We start from the raw sequence: 18113 nt of genomic DNA, 5'->3' as shown, positions 1-18113 counted from the left end.
TCCCCTCCCTCTCTCATGCTCTCCCCTCCTCCTCCTCTCTCCACTCCCCATCGTGGGCGCAGTCAGTGTTTCTTTCCTCCATTCAGTTATTAATTCAACTCTTGTCATGAAAACACGGAAACGTTTATTAGCAAAAACACTTACAGAGGCAAGATAAATGGCTGGTCACGTGGCGTATAGTCGTAATTAAGAAGTTTGGAACATCTTTGACCGCACGGTAAACTTAAATGAATAAATTAAACTACCTCACGAACTTTCACAACACTTTTAGAAAAACACCAGTTAATATTTAGGCTACATCTATAAGACTGAAAGGCCTGTGCTACAGTGATTGAGATGTAGTCAGAGTCTTTACTTAAAAGTACTAATATTACACTGTTAAAATACTTTAGTAGCCTAAGTATAATCAAGAAAATGTGGGCTACTTAAAGTAAAACTCAATACTATTAATAATAATAATAATAATAATCTTTATTTGTAGAGCACTTTTCAAAAACAAGTTACAAAGTGCTTTAACAAGTGTAAAGACAATAATACCCAAGAGACAATAAGGCTATATATTCTATAAAAACATTATTATTACTCATGTATTAATGTAATAGCAGGAGTTTACTGCTGTAGTTGGTTGAGCTGGAGCTCATTTTGAACTATTTTGTATTAAACTGCAACTGATGATTATTTTCTCCATTAATCGATTGATTGTTTGGTTTGTAAAAATAGTGAGAAATGATGTTACAATTACCCAGAGCCCAAAGTGACAACACTACTCATATGTACTGTCTTACTTTGTAAAATAGTAACTAATGCTGTCAAATAATTGTAGTGGAGTAAAAAGCAGGCCTATATTTTACTATGAAATGTATTGGAGTGGAAGCATAAAGTGGCATGAAAGGAAAGTAAAGAGCCTATATTTGCTTTATCTATGTTTGGTCTTCTGTTTTGTTTTGGAACTGTGAAGCATTTTGTAAGCCTGGATTTGAAACCGACATAAATGTAGTTTTACTTACTTTTTCCTTGCAGAGTGAAGCTGACTTCTTCTGTTGTGCTTGTGAAGAAGAAAAACGCAAAGAACACACACACACAAAATGATGTAATGATGTGTGTACAGTAATTATTTGCATGTGCATCAGTTGCAAAATGGTCATACTGTTTTCCAAAAGACCATAGGGTCAGGTTTATTGCTCATTCACTGTTGCTCATCTTCGCACACATTCATAAGTGAGCTGTTTCCCTAAATCATACATTACTCATATACACCCACACACCCCACCCACAAGCATTAACCAGTTAACATATTAAAAGATTTAGTAAACATTCACATCACTTCAGGCCCTCAGTGATTGTGGTGTCACTGCGCCATGCGTTCATCAAATGATGATGGGACCACAAGGTGTCGCCAAAATGCATAAAAATACATCTTTGGATTATTTAGTATTTGTTTGTCATAGTTTTTCATTCTGTTTCATCAGTATCCTCTTCGGTCTTCTTGGCTTGGCAGATGTTTTGTCTTGCTAATCACATGTGTTAATATGTTTACACAAACTACCTGCTGCTAATAGCTTATTATGCACTACCTCACAGTACCTCACAGTCCTATTGCACCATTGTCAGTTACATTGTCTTTGTCTTACAGTCCAGTCCCATAGTCTATTGTGTTTTTGCGCTATAGTCTTCGTCTCTTGCACTTTTATGCACATATTTGTTCAGTTTATTATGTTTTATGTTGTATATTCTATGTTTTGCACGGTTTAGTGCTTCTTTACCTGCTGCACCATAGGCTCCTGGACAACAGTATTTCAACCCAAATGTATACTTGTACATGGATGAGTTGACAATGAAGAGTCTTTAACTGTCCCATTTTTACCAGCTCGTCGCTGCCATTGTTTTGCTAATTATGATATTTAGTGCCCCAAGTGTTTTATCACATAATACAATTCCCCTGTTGATGTAGTAGTACGTAAGAAGTTGCAGTTAGCAAGAGTCACGACACTTGAATTTTAGTGGGCAAACCCTTGTCTGAGGAGAAAACTGTTTTGTGTTTTCTATAGATAACCCAGCAAAAAAAAAACATCGCTTTTTCAGGACACTGTATTTTAAAGAAAATTCTGTAAAAAAATCTATTTATTACTTTATTGTAAAGCGTGTAAACAATTAAACTATATTCTTTCATGCTTGTTCAATGAAGCATAAACAGTCAATGAACATGCACCTGTGGAATAGTTGTTGATACCCTGCGTAAAGACGGTAGGCAATTAAAGTCACTGTTATAAAAACTTAAAACAATAAAGAGACCTTTCTAGTCACTCTGAAACCCCCCCCCAAAAAAGATGTGCTGGGTCCTTGCTCATCTGCGCGAACGTGCCTTAGGCATGCTGCAAGGAGGCATTATAGGACTGCTGATGTTGCCAGGGCAATAAATGGCAATGTCTGTACTGTGAGACCCCAAAAAAAGCACTACATCAAGACAGGAAAGACTAATCGTTCTCACAGTGGCAGACCACATGTGACAACACTTGCACAAGACCATAGAGCCACACCTGATACTTTCTGTTCCGTTACTCACACGTCTGTGAAACTTTGTCTTATTTTGTTGAAGTTTGTTTTGTTCATAGAAATATTAACACAAAAATTAAGCAGTTGTAAGTGAGAGGACATTCCTCTTTTTTGCTACATGTCATTTTGTACCTTAGTTTGAGCAAAATAAAAAAATAATAATACAAACATTTTTTTGTTTATCTAATAAACAAACCTGTTGACTGTGTTTGGAGCAACAGCCTCAGTTTTGGCTGAAATCTCTGCATCAGGGGATTCCTTTTTGTCCTGTGTCTTCCTCTCCTTCTTTGTTTTCTTCATTTCTTTCAGCTTACAGTAGTGGTGGAAAGTACCTACAGTATATTTACGTTTATTCAAGTCCTGTACCAAGGTACAAATTTTATTTTATTTTTTTTGTAAGTATTTCTCTTTTATGGAATTGGTATTACAGATATTAGTATGTAGTCAACATGGAGGTTTGGTTAGCAGAGACTGTCCTCACCTGAGGCACCACAACAAACAAATTTAGAGGGAACAGGTTGGTTCATACAGTTAGGTTAAGCTAGGATAACCTAGGTATAGAGTGACTCGCATTTCAGGTGGGTTTGGTTCGGTTTGCACAATGCCATTTGACAATCAAGTGGTTAATCCTTTATTCCTAGGTGGTTGCAACAGTATTTCTAATTCTTGACTTTTCTTTACCTCAGTTTTGGTCTACCTCTGTGCTACATTAGAAACATCCCTTGTCCATTCCTCAGTCTCTGCTTGTTTTCGTGCCTCCCTATCACTCATTTGATTTGTCATTTTGATGCGTACACCTGCCTCCTTATGTAGCGCTCCCTTAGTATTTTCATCTCCCTCTGTCCATTAGTGTCACCTGAAATTAATAATATATGAAAGGTTAAGGTATGAAGTTCAGTTGTACACCTGCAACCCTACCAACTAGAAATAGTCAGCACACCCCATGTGCATCATGTTGTAACTTGTTGCAGAATACATGTTGGCCTGGCACCTAATCACATGGGATTAGTGGGTTATTCAGCTATTTTTGGCCTTAAATGAAGTTTTCTCGTATCACCAAACTGGCTCACTTTTTACTAAGGCAGATCACTGTGACCTACGCTGAGTCTCAAACATGCTTCAGAGCAGGTTCAATTTACAATAAAGTGAAAAGTGATAATATAAAAGTGACATTTTTATAGATTACTCAGAGCCGGAATCAATTGAAACTGTTCCATGATATCTTTCCCATAAAACGTCATTTTTACATGTTGTAGCGACATGTGGCCCACCGCAAGGAACCCCGCTCTCTTGGGTCACCATCTCCGGGTGCCCTTAGCCAATTATGAATTCAGATACAACTTTGGAAAAACGGCGACCCAGGCTAGTTTCAACACTAGGTACTGGCCTGACCGTCTGCATTGAATATCTAACTCCAGATTCAAACATTCCCTAGTCAACCCCTCTTCCCCTCTCGTTTTAGATTCCAGAGAGTAGGGCACTGAACACATAACCTGGAATGACCTCCTTAAAGGGCCAGTTTGCTGCTTATCTATAATGAGGTGTGTTAATGGAGGCAGTGTGGATGTTAAAGTAAGTAAACACTAACTTACCAGTCCAGAAGAGGGGGAAGAAAACGAAGACAAAAAATGAGATGAAAAACTGTTTCTAGTTTTCTTAAGGCGTCCACCCAAAGAGAAACTTATTTAATTTCAACAAGCCCCAAAAAGTTCTAGGGTCAGCAACTTAAATAAAGAAATGGACAGGGAGGACCCAACCCTTTTCTCAAGCTATCATTGGCTATCAGGACTTGATCATGACATTGTTTGGTTTTTACATTACTTCCGTTTCTGAGTAGATGGTCCTTCTGTCCAGTAGTTGCAACATCCCTTTGCCTCAGTTCACAAACAATTCTCCAAATAAGGTAATAAAAACGTATCGTGCAGGTCTCTATAACTCATGTAACTCAAATCTCTTCTCTTACATAATCCTAAATGCATGCACAATTAAAAAAATCTGTTTTAAATGCATCACTCCAAATGCAAAATACATCAAACCAATTCATGTCAACACTCATCCTACCCTTCTCACCTCTTTCTGACTTCAAAAGGAGAGAAAGGCCTCCTCCTGCTCCTATAATCACAAAATGATTTCCTCTTTACTGGACATCAACGTCTAATCTGAAATATGATCATGTACAACCATAGGTCTCTGGAGGCTGATTAAAGGTCAGGGCACAAGAGACTGCAGAGACACACTAAAATATAAAACAGTATATCAAGCAAAACATCGTTCTTACTTTAACTTTGTACCATTGCAATCTGAGCAAAGCAGTCAACAATTATCAGTCTTAAAACAGAGGCCATCAGAGTTAAAGCACAGGTGAATCATTTTACTATAAGGCTTGTATATGTGTCAGGCAGTCAAACAGTATCTGTGAAGGCCCCCAAGAACCAGAACCAGTTGCTTCCAGTGTCCTTTTCTTCACCTTCATCTCATTCTCACAACAATGTACACTGTGTTGAAGGGTCAGAATTAGAGGTGTTGGTAGGTGGATTTTCAAACTTTGGTGAGATCCAGGCTATTTCTCCCTGCTCCTTACCTAGGCTAACCACTTCCTGGCTGCACTTCAACAACAGGTTCTTATTATTTAAAGACAGTGCTCACGTGCACATGTTAAGTGTAATTGATTCTCCTTTTCATGCTGCTACAAATAAATTCCTTCTTAAAACAACTTCAGTGTTTGGTTTATGGTAATGCTAATGACACTGAGCACGTGCACTCAACTGCTTTGGTCGACCATGGCGAGGCCTGTTCTGAGTGGAACCTGTCCTGTTGAACTGCTGTATGGTTGTGGCCACCGTGCTGCAGCTCAGTTTCAGGGTCTTGAATTTTATGAATAATGTTGAGGTTTGGACTGTTGGTTGAACATTAGCATTTTGAAGCTCTGGGCTCCACCTCAACCAACTACAAATTAAAAAGTAAAATCCTGCTTTTACATTATTGCATGAGTAAAATAATCTAATGATATGATATAACTCTATTTTTTATATAATACATATAAAATGGTACAGAACGAAAGAGGACAAAATGTCCTGACTTCTAATCTTGGTGCTTGTAAGGTAAAATATCTTGGACATTTTATTACAGAACAAATGACACATGATGTATTTTGATTTCTAATTGTCTGTGTTCTGCTTTTACTGTAATTAATATGTCTTATGATTGACTTTAGGCTGGACAGGGACAGTGATGTTTATTAATGTGCACTGTCCCTGAGAAATAAACTGAATAAATAAATGATAATATTTAAAGGCAATAGTGCAAGAAGTTCTGAACTGAAGAAGTCCTTTGGATAAGGGACGAAACGTCTTCCAGTAGCTTCTACCAAGTCCAGTTGCCCTTCATTTTAACCCTCGTTGGATAACTATGACCTGGATGACTGAGAATCTTCATAGACAAGATGTAAGCCTGTATTCAAGCAAAATGCTCTGATGCAAGTTTAGTATGTGTTGGCTACGGATGGAGCGGAGAGCTCTCTGTTCAGAGCACATTGTACACTACACACACGAATAACAACAAAGCAAGTATACACAAACTTCAAGTGGCTTATGATGACGGCATGAGAATATTATAGACCTAGATGATGTATTGCAAGTGACATGTCTGTGTCCGCAGGAGTCAATACTTTCATGACTGATCTAAGAAAGTTGATGTGTATTTGCAAGCATTATGACTCTGAAAATGATATCATCTTGGTTTTATCAAACGCAACTTTTAGTACCTCATGTTGCCAGTCCCAGCTGTTGAAACATTGGTAAATTTATCCCGCTGTGAGACATGAATATATATTTTTATACCTTTGAAACCATGATCTTTTATTGTGCCTTTGTATGTAATGTCCTGTCTTTCATTTGGATCCTGAGTCTGAAATAATGTAAGAATTGAATTGAAAATAAATCACATTGCAGGACAGGAGTATTTTAACAGTGTGGTATTGGTAGCCTGTTACTTAGACTGTGTATAAAGCAGGGGTAGCCAAATTTTTTTGATTGTGGGCCATATACAGAAAAATATGAGAAGTCACGGCATTATTCTGACATTTTCGCATTCCCTTGCTAACTCTAGTGTTTTCAGTTTTCTGCCAAGTTTAATGAGCTGAGGTCAACTTGGTTGTTTATGGTGACAGCGACATCTAGTGTTTAAACTAGGATGTACAATGTTCATACAGTACAATACAGGCTGTTAGAAATAAACTCACCATGTTTTAGCCTAGTCTTTTATGTAGTCTAGCCGTCTTTATACCCCTAGTATAAAGGATCTGTATACATATTCCACGCTTGGATCTACCAGCTTATTGTCTTATTGTGTGCTGAACTGATCATGTTTTAATTAGGCTAAGCTAAAATATTAATAGCCTAGCTATTTATACATTTTGATTGCCTATTTCTTTCACGAATTGAGATTTTTGTGTTGGGTTTTTTGACTGTACTTAAGAAATAATTTTAAGACATCATGTTGCTATCTGGTTATTTGTGAGGGGTATTTGTTATAATAATTATTTGCAATGTATGGCCTACTGCTACACTAAGAAATTATCAATCAAAAGAATCAGATTAATGACAGCTGATTTATTGTCTGCTGAACTAATCGTGTTTTAATTACGCTAAACAATAGCTTACCAGCTATTAATGCATTTTTATCGCTCTTTCTTTCATAAGTCAAATCATATTTTATTTACAGTGCAAAATCACCACGCAGCCTGGTCCCAAGAACTTTCCAAGAAATACACACGATCAAATACAAAAGAGTTAACACGTAAAACACAGGATAAAATACATAAGACATAAGAGAAAATACTCAAGATAAAGCACATCAGGGTAAACACAGCGAAAATTTATGAGAAGATAAAACAGCTACATTTAAAAAGATTAAGAGGATATTAAAAGGTGCTCGACCCAACAGGAATTCTAGGAGATGCTGTGGTGACATGACATGAGCACGAGGAGGTTTTTTTTAGAAAATATCCACTAAATAGATAAACTGTATTTTAGGAAATAACTAATAGAAACTCAAACAATAACTGAACTTGTTTAAACTACAGGACTTGGCTTATTTTTCTCCTGATAAGTGCCCTGTTTATGAATATTTTGAGTTTCAGTTTCTGTAAACTGAACGCCTTTCAGTTTGAATTGAAGCAGTACCTGAATGCAACTCTGGTCATCCAAAAAAGAAAAACTCGGATCACATGACCGCCTCCGTTATTTCCTGCAGCAGCAGCCACCTCTTCGCTGCCCGCCCCTGCCTGCCTGCCTGCCTGCGACAGCACAGCAGTGGTGTGGTCGCTCTGAACGCACGTTAACGGCGTACCTAGTGAAAGCCTCGGCCTCTCGGGAAACCCTGCTCCACTCACAGCGACGACGGATATAAACACACACATATATTTTTGTAAACTTGGTTCCTGTGTGTATTTGATAGCGTTGTAAAACCAACAACAACAACAACAACAACAAAAAAACCAACAAAAAGCCAGTGCTCATAATGGCGACAGCTGCGGTGTCTGCCCCTGCTGGCTGCGGCCCCAGCCCCGGGTCGGGAACGGAGCTGGTCCGCGGGCAGGCCTTCGATGTCGGGCCTCGGTACAGCAACCTCTCCTACATCGGGGAAGGAGCCTATGGGATGGTGTGGTAAGTTTAGCCGAAGGCTCTGTTTCCCTACCTAACGTTAGCTCTTTTTTTTGGAGTTTACACCTTTTCTTTTTAGCCCGACATAACATTAGCTCGCCCAAATCTTTTCCGTTATAAACAACTTAATGTCATGTTGTAACGTTAGCTAGCAAGCAACAGGGACAAACCGAAACACAGCCTTAGCTAGTTGGACAACGTTGGTTTGGGGAAATAAATCACGGCTGAATGTGTGACTTATTTAAGCTTACATTTGGTGGGATTTTGTGTTGTAATGATCACCGACTAGAAGTCAGTGTATTTAGCCTGGAAGTCTATTTTTATTTAGTTACGAACTTGCATCAATGGGGATCAGGTTTCTAACGTTACATAAAATCCCATTTGCATCGCTTTTAACTGCGGTTGTAACTTTTAAGTGTCACATACAGCTTATAAAATGAACGTATTTGGTATTTTGTCAGTAATATGTCTGCAACAGGAACTCGGCAGGGTGTGTGCAATCGTCCACTTTAAATCCACACTGATTTTAACAGACTTTGCCTCTCTAACTAGTGTTAACACCCCTTTCAATGCTTGATCGCTGAATATAGTTCAGTTATATAATCAATACACAATTTTTAGTGATTTGATACTATTTTTTTTTCTTCATTATATCATCACCATCAAATGTCCATGTGCTCTCAACCAGGATAGCTGTTAACTATGTTTAGGTTTTGTAGGTGTTATTTGCATAATATGCCTGAAAATATGATGCAGGAGTACCTAGAGGGGTTTTCCGTGTACAGTTGTTTCAGTAGCTGATGGCTGGTTACACATTGTATATGGAGGAATTTATAGTTGAGACCCACTCTGGAAGCAGTATTTTGTACCTAATAATATGCTACCAAGGATGTTGTGGAGGATAATCAAATGAAAACTAATTTTATGCGCAATTATATTTGTGGTATGTACATATTATCCGCCTCTACTGCATGACCGTTATCTTACTTGTGTACATGTATATTATTCATTCTGATAATTAACCCCAAAGATGAATTTTGAACTGCATCTCAAATTATATTGAGTCAAATTATACTGTCATCTTCTAAGAACACTAAATCTTCTAGTTTCTTTAGCCTGTGGCGATGCAGTTGATCTTAAATGTGCTCACTGTACTGTATTATATAATACATTGTCCTTGTGTCAAACAAATGCAGTGTAGCTCCTATGTGGTGAGAGGAGCTGGGTTTTCTGAGAAAACACATCTGACACATAGCTCGCCTACTGTGTAGAGGCACAGCAGGTTGTTCAGCATCTTTTTGTCCGCAAAATGGAAAACCCATCAAAAGCACACAGCCGTGGTTGTTACTCACATGATACCCTATCAACAAATGACTTGTACATACTGTAGCTCAAGGCAAGAAGATGACATAAAATTCAGTTCACCATTAAAACCCCAGTGTTGGAATGATGTTCAGTTGTAAAGAGATGTCTCTGAGGTTGCTCTAGTTTTAAAAGACACAATAATTCTTCAGAGTAAGTGTTGAAATCTGTAAAGAGATGTTCAGCTAGACGCTGGGCGACATCGCTGCACTTAAAGTCAAAATAACTTCAGAAATACTCCTGATATTAATGTTGATTTTGATGCAATTAATTGAATATCATCGTGTGCACTTGGGAAGTCATTTAAAGGATTAAATACCAAATGTATGCAGTCTGGATTCTGTTTCTGCTTCATATTACTGTAAACGTCATTGATTTGGGTTTCTTAAATGTTAGCTAGACACAATAAATAATTTGAAGACATGATTTTGCGTTCTGGTTACTTGTGATGGGTATTGGGCATTATTATTTGCAATTTATACTGCTACACTAATAAATTAATAATCAAAAGATCTGCTTCATATACAGTGACAGCAGACTTATTGTCTGCATGTTTTATGTATGCTAAACTATCAATACTATCAATTTATGCATTTTGATTGCCTAGTTCACAAATGGAGATTTTTGTTTGTTGGGACAATAGGTGCAGATTAGCTATTTTTGCCAACCCTGGCACATTTACATGGCTGTCGATTTATTTGCACAGCCCCCTATAAATAGATAAACAAGATTTTGGGAAATAATTCATAAAAACACAAACAATAACTGAACATAAAATGTATAGTTAAACTACTTTTTTCCCCCCTCCTGATTGCCTTTTGTTAATGAATATTTTGGTCGTACTGAAAGTTTGGTCACAAAAGCGCCAAAATATTTAAGGGACAAAACAAAAATTAACATAACTGTTAAAAGTTTGTACTAAGCATGCCAACGTGGACAAATTTATGTCAAGCTATTCTCAGCATCTGCAGTGTCCCACCTGAAACTTTCACAAAGACAACAAAGAGCTGTTTTTGTAAAGTAAAACTGGGCATGTCGTCCTCTAAGCCAACACTTGATGTTGATATGGTACAAGTGGTAACTTGTGGGATTTCTTTTCACTGTTAGGCTTGATTCTCATTGCGGTGGTGTTTCTGCACTTCACACTTGGAGATCATCTGTCAGTCAAACTGTGTGGGCAGCACTGTGACATTTTACATCCATGCTGGCTGTCAGGGCTGTCACTGGGGCTTTCTCCTGCAGGTTTTTGCAAATGCTGCTTGTAGTGATGTCAAATGCATAATCATCATGTTTCTTACCCCCCTCCTTTTAAATAAAAATCATATTTTGCTCTGAAATCTGATCATTGGTTTGTTTGGCTCAAACTGCAAAACCCCCAATTTTAAGGAAGCATGTTGTGACCAGTTTATTGTGAACTGTGCCTTTCAGGGCGCACCAAAAACTTGAGCTAATACGCCTTAAAATAGTCATGTTTAAGATTATCTTCCAAGGAAACAGTGAAAAAGGATATTAGGAATGAGAATTTGTATAAACGAGACACTCATAGTTTGACATATTTTATTTCCTGACATCAGCAATCATGTATTGGAGAAACAGGCACAGACAGGTCCATCATGCTTGGCTAAGGTTTCAGGGACTGGAACCGGAGTTGTTTTGACTCCCAGTGATGCGAAAATCACTAAGCTGGCTTAAGATGTCCATTAAATGTATTCCCCCCCACCCTATACAAATCTATACAAACGGTCCAGTACCCAGTTCTTTACTTTGGTGTTCCTCCTGTATTTTTGCCGTGCTCAAAGGCAGTTGGAGTGGGCGATGTGTCAGCCTCAGCCTCCTTGCACTTGTCTTGCTGTGTTCTTCTTGAAACCTGTAGCTTTGAGTCAGTTGGTCATGTTGCTTTGATGTGCAGCAGCCAGAGAAAGTGGTGCAGCGTGTACTTTGTAGACATCCCTTGGTTTGCATCAGATGTATTTTTAAATAACACCACGAAGTTCTTTTCTGGCTTTCTTGTGGTGGCACTGCACCACTCTGTACTGGTGGTACCTTCCTGTAAACGGCGTCCCTTGGGCTCTTCAACAGACAGTATGAGACCGCAAAGCTGGATTCATGATCGTATTTCATTTTATACTTTTTAAGCATAAACACACATTTCACACACAGAGGCTCTTTTAACAAAATAGGAAAAGATCACAAATAAATAGTAAGACACTTTTGATAGCTACAGTATAGGTCATAAACACCACCTGCATGGGCCAACATGCAATAGCAGCGAAGTGATAAAATGCATCTGTCAGGCCTCGACAATGAACATTGATATTGACTTTAAAAAAAAAAAGTACACAGAAACCATCTTTGGGAGAAATGTATTTGTCATTTTAGGTAGTTGTTATCACGCTGATGTATGTCTGACAAGTTTGGTTTTAATATTTGATGCCATAAAGAGGGGATTTCACTTCATGAAAAACATTTCTAAAACCTAGGTAGGTACTAAAGTCACTTTGCATGAAAGAGTTACACCTGCAAAATATAACCGAGACAACTTTCTAAAACTTCCACATTAACATTAAAGCGCTGATGTGCGTTTATGACATGTCATGGCAACAATAAAGCTTTTTAATTTACTATATCACACAAGATATTGCGTCGGGACAGCGAATTTGCATCTTTAGTTTGCATGTTTCTGTCAAAGACTTGTGCTGATCGTGGGTTTTATTACCTGAAAGATGTGGCTCTCATGTAAATAATGACCATGTAGAGAGTTGGGATGGACCGACCTTCATCAGTGTCTAATGTCTGAATAGCAGTAATATAACACCAGCTATGATATAATTAAACTATTTTTCTCTTGACAGTTTCAGTCTCTCTAAATGCGACCCAATACCAATAACCATTTTAACAAGGTGTCATAACTGCAAATGAAAGTTACAGTTATGACACACAATGATGCAATAATTTGTTTTGTCACCAACAGTTGATCTGATCTTTAGAGAGTCTGTTCATAGAGCCTAAATCCTGCTCGCCTTTTTGGTTAGCCACATTTCTACAAGCTGTTGGTTCTCAGTATAATTAAGTGTTTCTTTTATCTGTCCTTCTGAGAAGCTGAAGCATGATGCACAGTCCATATACCAACAAAATGCATGTTGACTAATGTACTGCAAAGTAGAACTTAACCAAGGTACAACTATTATTACTATTATTAGTATGTCGTATTGACTAAATTTAATGATTGTGCATATCTAAATAGGACAAGGTGGGATAGAGGATTAAAATCACTCTGTACTGTTTAGGAACTTAAGGTTAGTTGCAGCCATTGTACATATAAAACATGTGAATTTTAAAGTCTTCAGTTGTTTGTACAAAGAAAGGTCTGGTAATCAGTATGTTCTGAGTTTGTGTTAGGATATGCCGTATTAAAAAATCTGGTTGTGTTTGATTGTATGATAAGAGGGCGGTTGACTGTGAGGCATGTCTGTGTCATTTTCAAAGTAGGCCTATTTTAGTTTTCAATAGCCTCTTGTTGGTGGTAAGGCTGTTGCATGTCAGGGCTTTCCAGTGGCTGAGGGCTGCGCAGATTGACGGTGCACTGAGCCTCTTAACACAAGCCTCAATTCGTGCACACAGTCTGCTTACACAATCACCAGAATCTGTATCCCCCTCTGTGATGATATTCAGAAGCTGCAGTGGCGTACTCTACCTTTTCAACCCGCCCACGTGAACAGTTAGATCATGGGGGAATGCTGCTGAAGTGCCTCGTGTTAATAAAAAAGTTTTATACCTAAAAGGACTGGTGGTAGTTGGTCAGATTCCACCTTTTTGGCCATGTTCACCGCAAAGTAGAAGAAACAAAACAATGGGATGGCATCTCATTGCTTCCACTTCTATTTTTGTTGTTCATTTATTGCTGTTTTTAAATATTTTATTAACTACATCAGGTGTTTTAATTGACTGGATTAGTGCATCCCTACAATTGATCTCAACTCTGGGTATCGGCCCGGGCTGACTGAATGAATGTGACTGATTAAATCATGATCCTCCATTAGATCTTCCTTTTAAGGTATGATCCACGTATCAGATTATTAGTGCACCCCAAGTTGACCTAATAAATAATGTTGAATCTTTTGCTTACAGTGGGATATCAGTTCATTTGGTGCCGTATTTGCTGCCTGTTTTAACACACATGTTTGAGTTGTAATGCCAAACGATCTAAAAAGGTTTTTGATCATGAGCAGTATATTGTAGTTCAGAGGTCATTGTTATTGTAAATCTTACATGACCTGATCACATCATTATTATTTATTTTGGTCAAGAAATGTCAAATTTGCAGGTTGCACATGTGCATGTAGTTGTAAAAAAAAATAAATACGTGCGACTATTTTTGAGACAGTGTAATAAAGATATTAAACAAAATAAATCTGACTTTGTAAAAGAAGAGTCTTAAACCTTTCAAGTAAAGGCATGGCCTAAGAGGTAAAGTCAGAACCTGAATTAAACCCAGCTGAACCCTGGAGCTTGCCCAGTGGCAAATAACAAGTGCCACTTATTGTTATGGGGCTGCAACTAACAATTATTTCAATTCTCCTTTTGATCAACTGTGTAATCTAAACAATATGCTTATCACCATCTCGTAGATGTCTTCCAATAACTCATTTTTCTCAAACATTCAGAACATGTTAAATTTAAAATGATAAAACTGAGAAATCCCTTCTCTTTTTTTTCTTTTTTGAGAAATTGCAAATGGTAAAGGTTTGGGATTAATCAACTGATGGTTTGAGCCCTGATTTTATTATCTTTTCTTAAGTGGGGGGGAAAAGCTTTACTGAGATCGAGTTGTAGTAAGTCTGTGCTATAATATAAGCTACTAGGAAAAAGTTCAATGAAACACCACTCAGAGTTCTTACTTGTAAACTCAGGGCAAATCCATCTACCCTGACCACATGAAGTTACATGCATGTCCGACATCAACACAATGGCAGCTTGTTAATTAACACCAAGGGCAGTTCAGTTGTGTGCACACAAGAAACATGTTTTTTGTGTACGCTTGGCGTTGTGCACCTGAAACCTTTTTGGAGAGCGGAAGTTGAAAATTTAAGTTGGAAAACTCCGACCTCTGGGGGTTTCAGGTGCACAACGTCAAATGTATAAAAAAACATGGCTGACCATAACTAACTAATGTGTCCTATATATACACACAATTGAACTGCCCTTGGTGTTAATTAACAATCTGCCATTTTTGTGTTTCAACTTTGAGCTCATTTACACTGGATTTAATTTTTCTAGTTTTAAGATACAAGTAGTTGTCGAGAAATCCAGTGACCACCACTGACATTTCATGTATCGTTAACAAGTAAACATTTTTTCATTAAATTCCTTTAAATCCTCCTCCTCCTTCTGATCTTGATCTGGACTCCTTGACCCGCCATAAGTCTTAGCCATCGCTGATGCTCTGCTTCATTCTGCCGTGAGCCGTCCTCTTGAAATGCCACCGTGGCGCCCATCTCCATGGCAACCCCTCTGCCTCTGACATCAGTACCACCACTCCACAGCCAATGGGAGAGGGAAGGAGAGAGTGAGAGCCTTGACACTCTGAAATCCTGTTGTGCAATTCAGAGGGAGATGTCATTTGTGTAATTTGGGTGAATAGGCCTGCCAAGGCGAGAACGATGACTTCTGGTTCAACAAACATTCATGCATATTGCTGTTTTACAGATGCATTTTATAACCTGCTACTTTATAACTGCTGTTGCATGTTAGCCTTTACATGTTGCATCCACTTATCTCTCAGGAAATCCACTAATTCAATTAAGCACAAACCTTTTTGCTGAAGTCACAGTATGAGATGATAAGATCTGGATGTGTTGTGGCCTGTGAGGGGAAGAAAACAATGACGGTGATGTTATGCAAAGTAAAATGTGCAGAAGTGGTCAGATGGCTCTAATATAAAAATGAGACCAAGATAACCTCAAAGTGTGCACACGAGTGGTATCATGAGTACTACTGTTTTTGACTCATCTTTGAGAGAGAGAGAGAGAGAGAGAGAGAGAGAGACTTTTTAATCTAATGTTCATTAGCAGTAGTAGCCTACTCTATAACTTATAACGCATCAGATATTTAAAAAATGTTTTCTGTAGTTTTATACATTTGACTCTTATTTATCAAAACTTTGTATTTTGCTAACAATAACAACTTTCTTTTTATACTGTTATGTTATGGTATCATGGTATGGTCTCAACATAACAAACAAAAAAATATCGAACGATATATTGGCATATCAGATTTTAAAATCCTCAAATATCAAAGTCGGTATCGGACTTGAAAATCCCGTATCGGTCGGGCTGTAATACAAATTGATTTTGCATAATACTACTGAAAAAATGTTCTCCCGTTAGCTCTTATATTAATTGATTACCCTCATTCAGAGATACAAGAGGGCGCTTTCTTTAATCGGCAGTATTTTGATGTATGCAAAACAACATATCTGAACCTGGTTGAACATAGTGACTTGACTGGCGGTAGAATCTACGACCTTGCTGATAATGAGCTCAAACAGATCAATGCCAAGGACCATGTGTTTGGTCAGCGCCTGAGAGCTGGAGGTTATACAGCATTTATAGGAGTGGCAAAGTACTTATGGGCAGAGAAATAACAAAAGACAGATGAGTGCTTTCTGTAGGAGGGCTGCTACTTTGCTTCATGTTAGACAGTACAGTATTTACAGTGTTTGCCCCTGTGTGCGTTACACTGCCTCAGTCAGGGAACCTTAAATGCTCTAAGGAAATCTATACTGACCAATGCATCAGATGGAGTTGGCATACCTTTTTAAGGTTGCACAAGTGGCCATTTAAGCTCAGCATAAAAATGTGTTTGTCGGACTTAGTGTGGACATGTTGTTATTATAGCTGTTATTTACGCCATGTTTCTTTTAATGCCGGTGAGATTCAGTGCATCCAGGATGTAATTCAGCTGGGTGTATAGCCACATCTACGTTGGCTTTGGTTTGAGGTATATTGTGGAAAATGTTCCAAAATGTATTTGTGCCACGTTAAAGGGTTTTGTTATTTTAAAAGAAAAACTGATGTCTACAATACACTTCATTTAAAAATTTGCATTAAAAAAAGATTATCAACTTCAAATTGTACCTTCTGTTTTATTGATATAATGTTACTGTTAAGGGATTCAAAACTCAAGATGTAGAAACAAGTAAAGATATGGACAGAATAAGAAGAAACATGAATTTCTGTCAATCAGTTTTTCTCATTTCATAATGGAAATCCTATTTAGCCAGATCGTGTTTTTAATGCAGTCTCTGTTATGCCTCTTGCTATTTGAAGAAATTAGGAAAGTAAAATTTTCCAGCTTCAGTCGTACTAACTAAATATAATACAACAGACAATAACCGCTCATTTGGTAAATAGGCTTGGTAAAGCACAGGTGTGTTCATAAGAGTCAGTAGAGGCAAGCAACAGGGCATTTTGTTGTCTAACAATGTTAACAAATGTTTTGTAGTTACCATAAGTATAAGTAGTGTAAATATAGCTAATATCTAACTTCTGCAAAAAGTATATCTACTAGCTATCTCAAAACACAAAAAATAAGTGTTGTTTTTATTAGTACAGGTACTAGTAACATAAATATTATGACAGGAAATTGTTTAGCCAAGGCTAAAGGTGAGCTACCAGAAATCCTGATGCATTATGCATCAGCTTTCATTAGTATATTGTATTGTATAGTACAATAAAGTTGCCTTGTAGAGTTTTCTTTAACATGAACACATTACAACATTCAGTGTTGATCACAAAAGTCATTAGGTGGATCCTTGAGGTCTAACAAACACAAATAATGCATTTCCTTCTTTATAATAAATAAATATTTGTAATGTCAATTTTCCTTGTTCTTCTGTAGCTTAGTCAATTACTGTGAAACCTTTTGGCAGTAATGGGCTGTCCCCAACTAAGGATTCACATAGTCGAATCAGAATCGTAAAGTCCTGCCTATAGTCGACTGATAGTTGAATCATGTGTGTTTTTGTGCGCGGCGATTGCGGGGCGGGGGGTTACACACGCTAGCTCCGCTTGAGAAGCTGCAGAGCTGCAGTCTCTATTCATTCAACTTGCACTGTAAATTTCCAGCTAAACTGAGGCTTTTTGAAGACCCTTTTCTTTCGCTCAATCGCCTGTCATTCACCAGTCTTTTGAAGAGTTTTAATTGCATTACTGCTACCAACAACTGCATGCGCGTCGCGGATTCCCGTGGGTGTATTTCAAGTAGCAGGCTATTTAAAAATGATAAAATATTCTTTATGGGGTTCATCAACGGTGATAAAAAAGTCCCGCGAGGTGCGGACAATTTGTCACAACACCGTGAAGCTGGGGCTCGGTTAGGGTTACAATTTCGGATTTATTCACGCACTTAAAAAACATTTATTGAAAGTTTTTTTCTTTTTACATGTTTATTTACAGCATTAAACGTTGAAATGTATTTTGTAATAGGCTGTATATTAACTTATTGGGAGAAAACTGGTAGTTCTACGTAAAATCA

The 18113-nt window shown here is 37.8% G+C and overlaps 1 protein-coding gene across 1 annotated transcript in view; it reads left to right on the top strand.

Moving 5' to 3' along the window:
• Positions 1 to 7829: 7829 nt before the first annotated feature.
• mapk1 (mitogen-activated protein kinase 1) overlaps positions 7830 to 18113 on the top strand; it is a 35611-nt gene continuing 25327 nt past the window's right edge. Inside the window, exon 1 of the mRNA XM_038702794.1 lies at positions 7830 to 8219. Within this exon, the coding sequence (XP_038558722.1) occupies positions 8074 to 8219 (146 nt within the window). The 5' untranslated portion in view covers positions 7830 to 8073. The remainder of the gene's footprint in view (positions 8220 to 18113) is intronic.

The sequence above is a fragment of the Micropterus salmoides genome, unplaced genomic scaffold (assembly GCF_014851395.1).
Source record: "Micropterus salmoides isolate LMB-PRFRI ecotype aquatic unplaced genomic scaffold, ASM1485139v1 Ms_hic_scaffold_7, whole genome shotgun sequence".
NCBI classification, from domain to species: Eukaryota; Metazoa; Chordata; class Actinopteri; order Centrarchiformes; family Centrarchidae; genus Micropterus; species Micropterus salmoides.
This window is presented reverse-complemented; position numbering and strand designations above follow the sequence as displayed.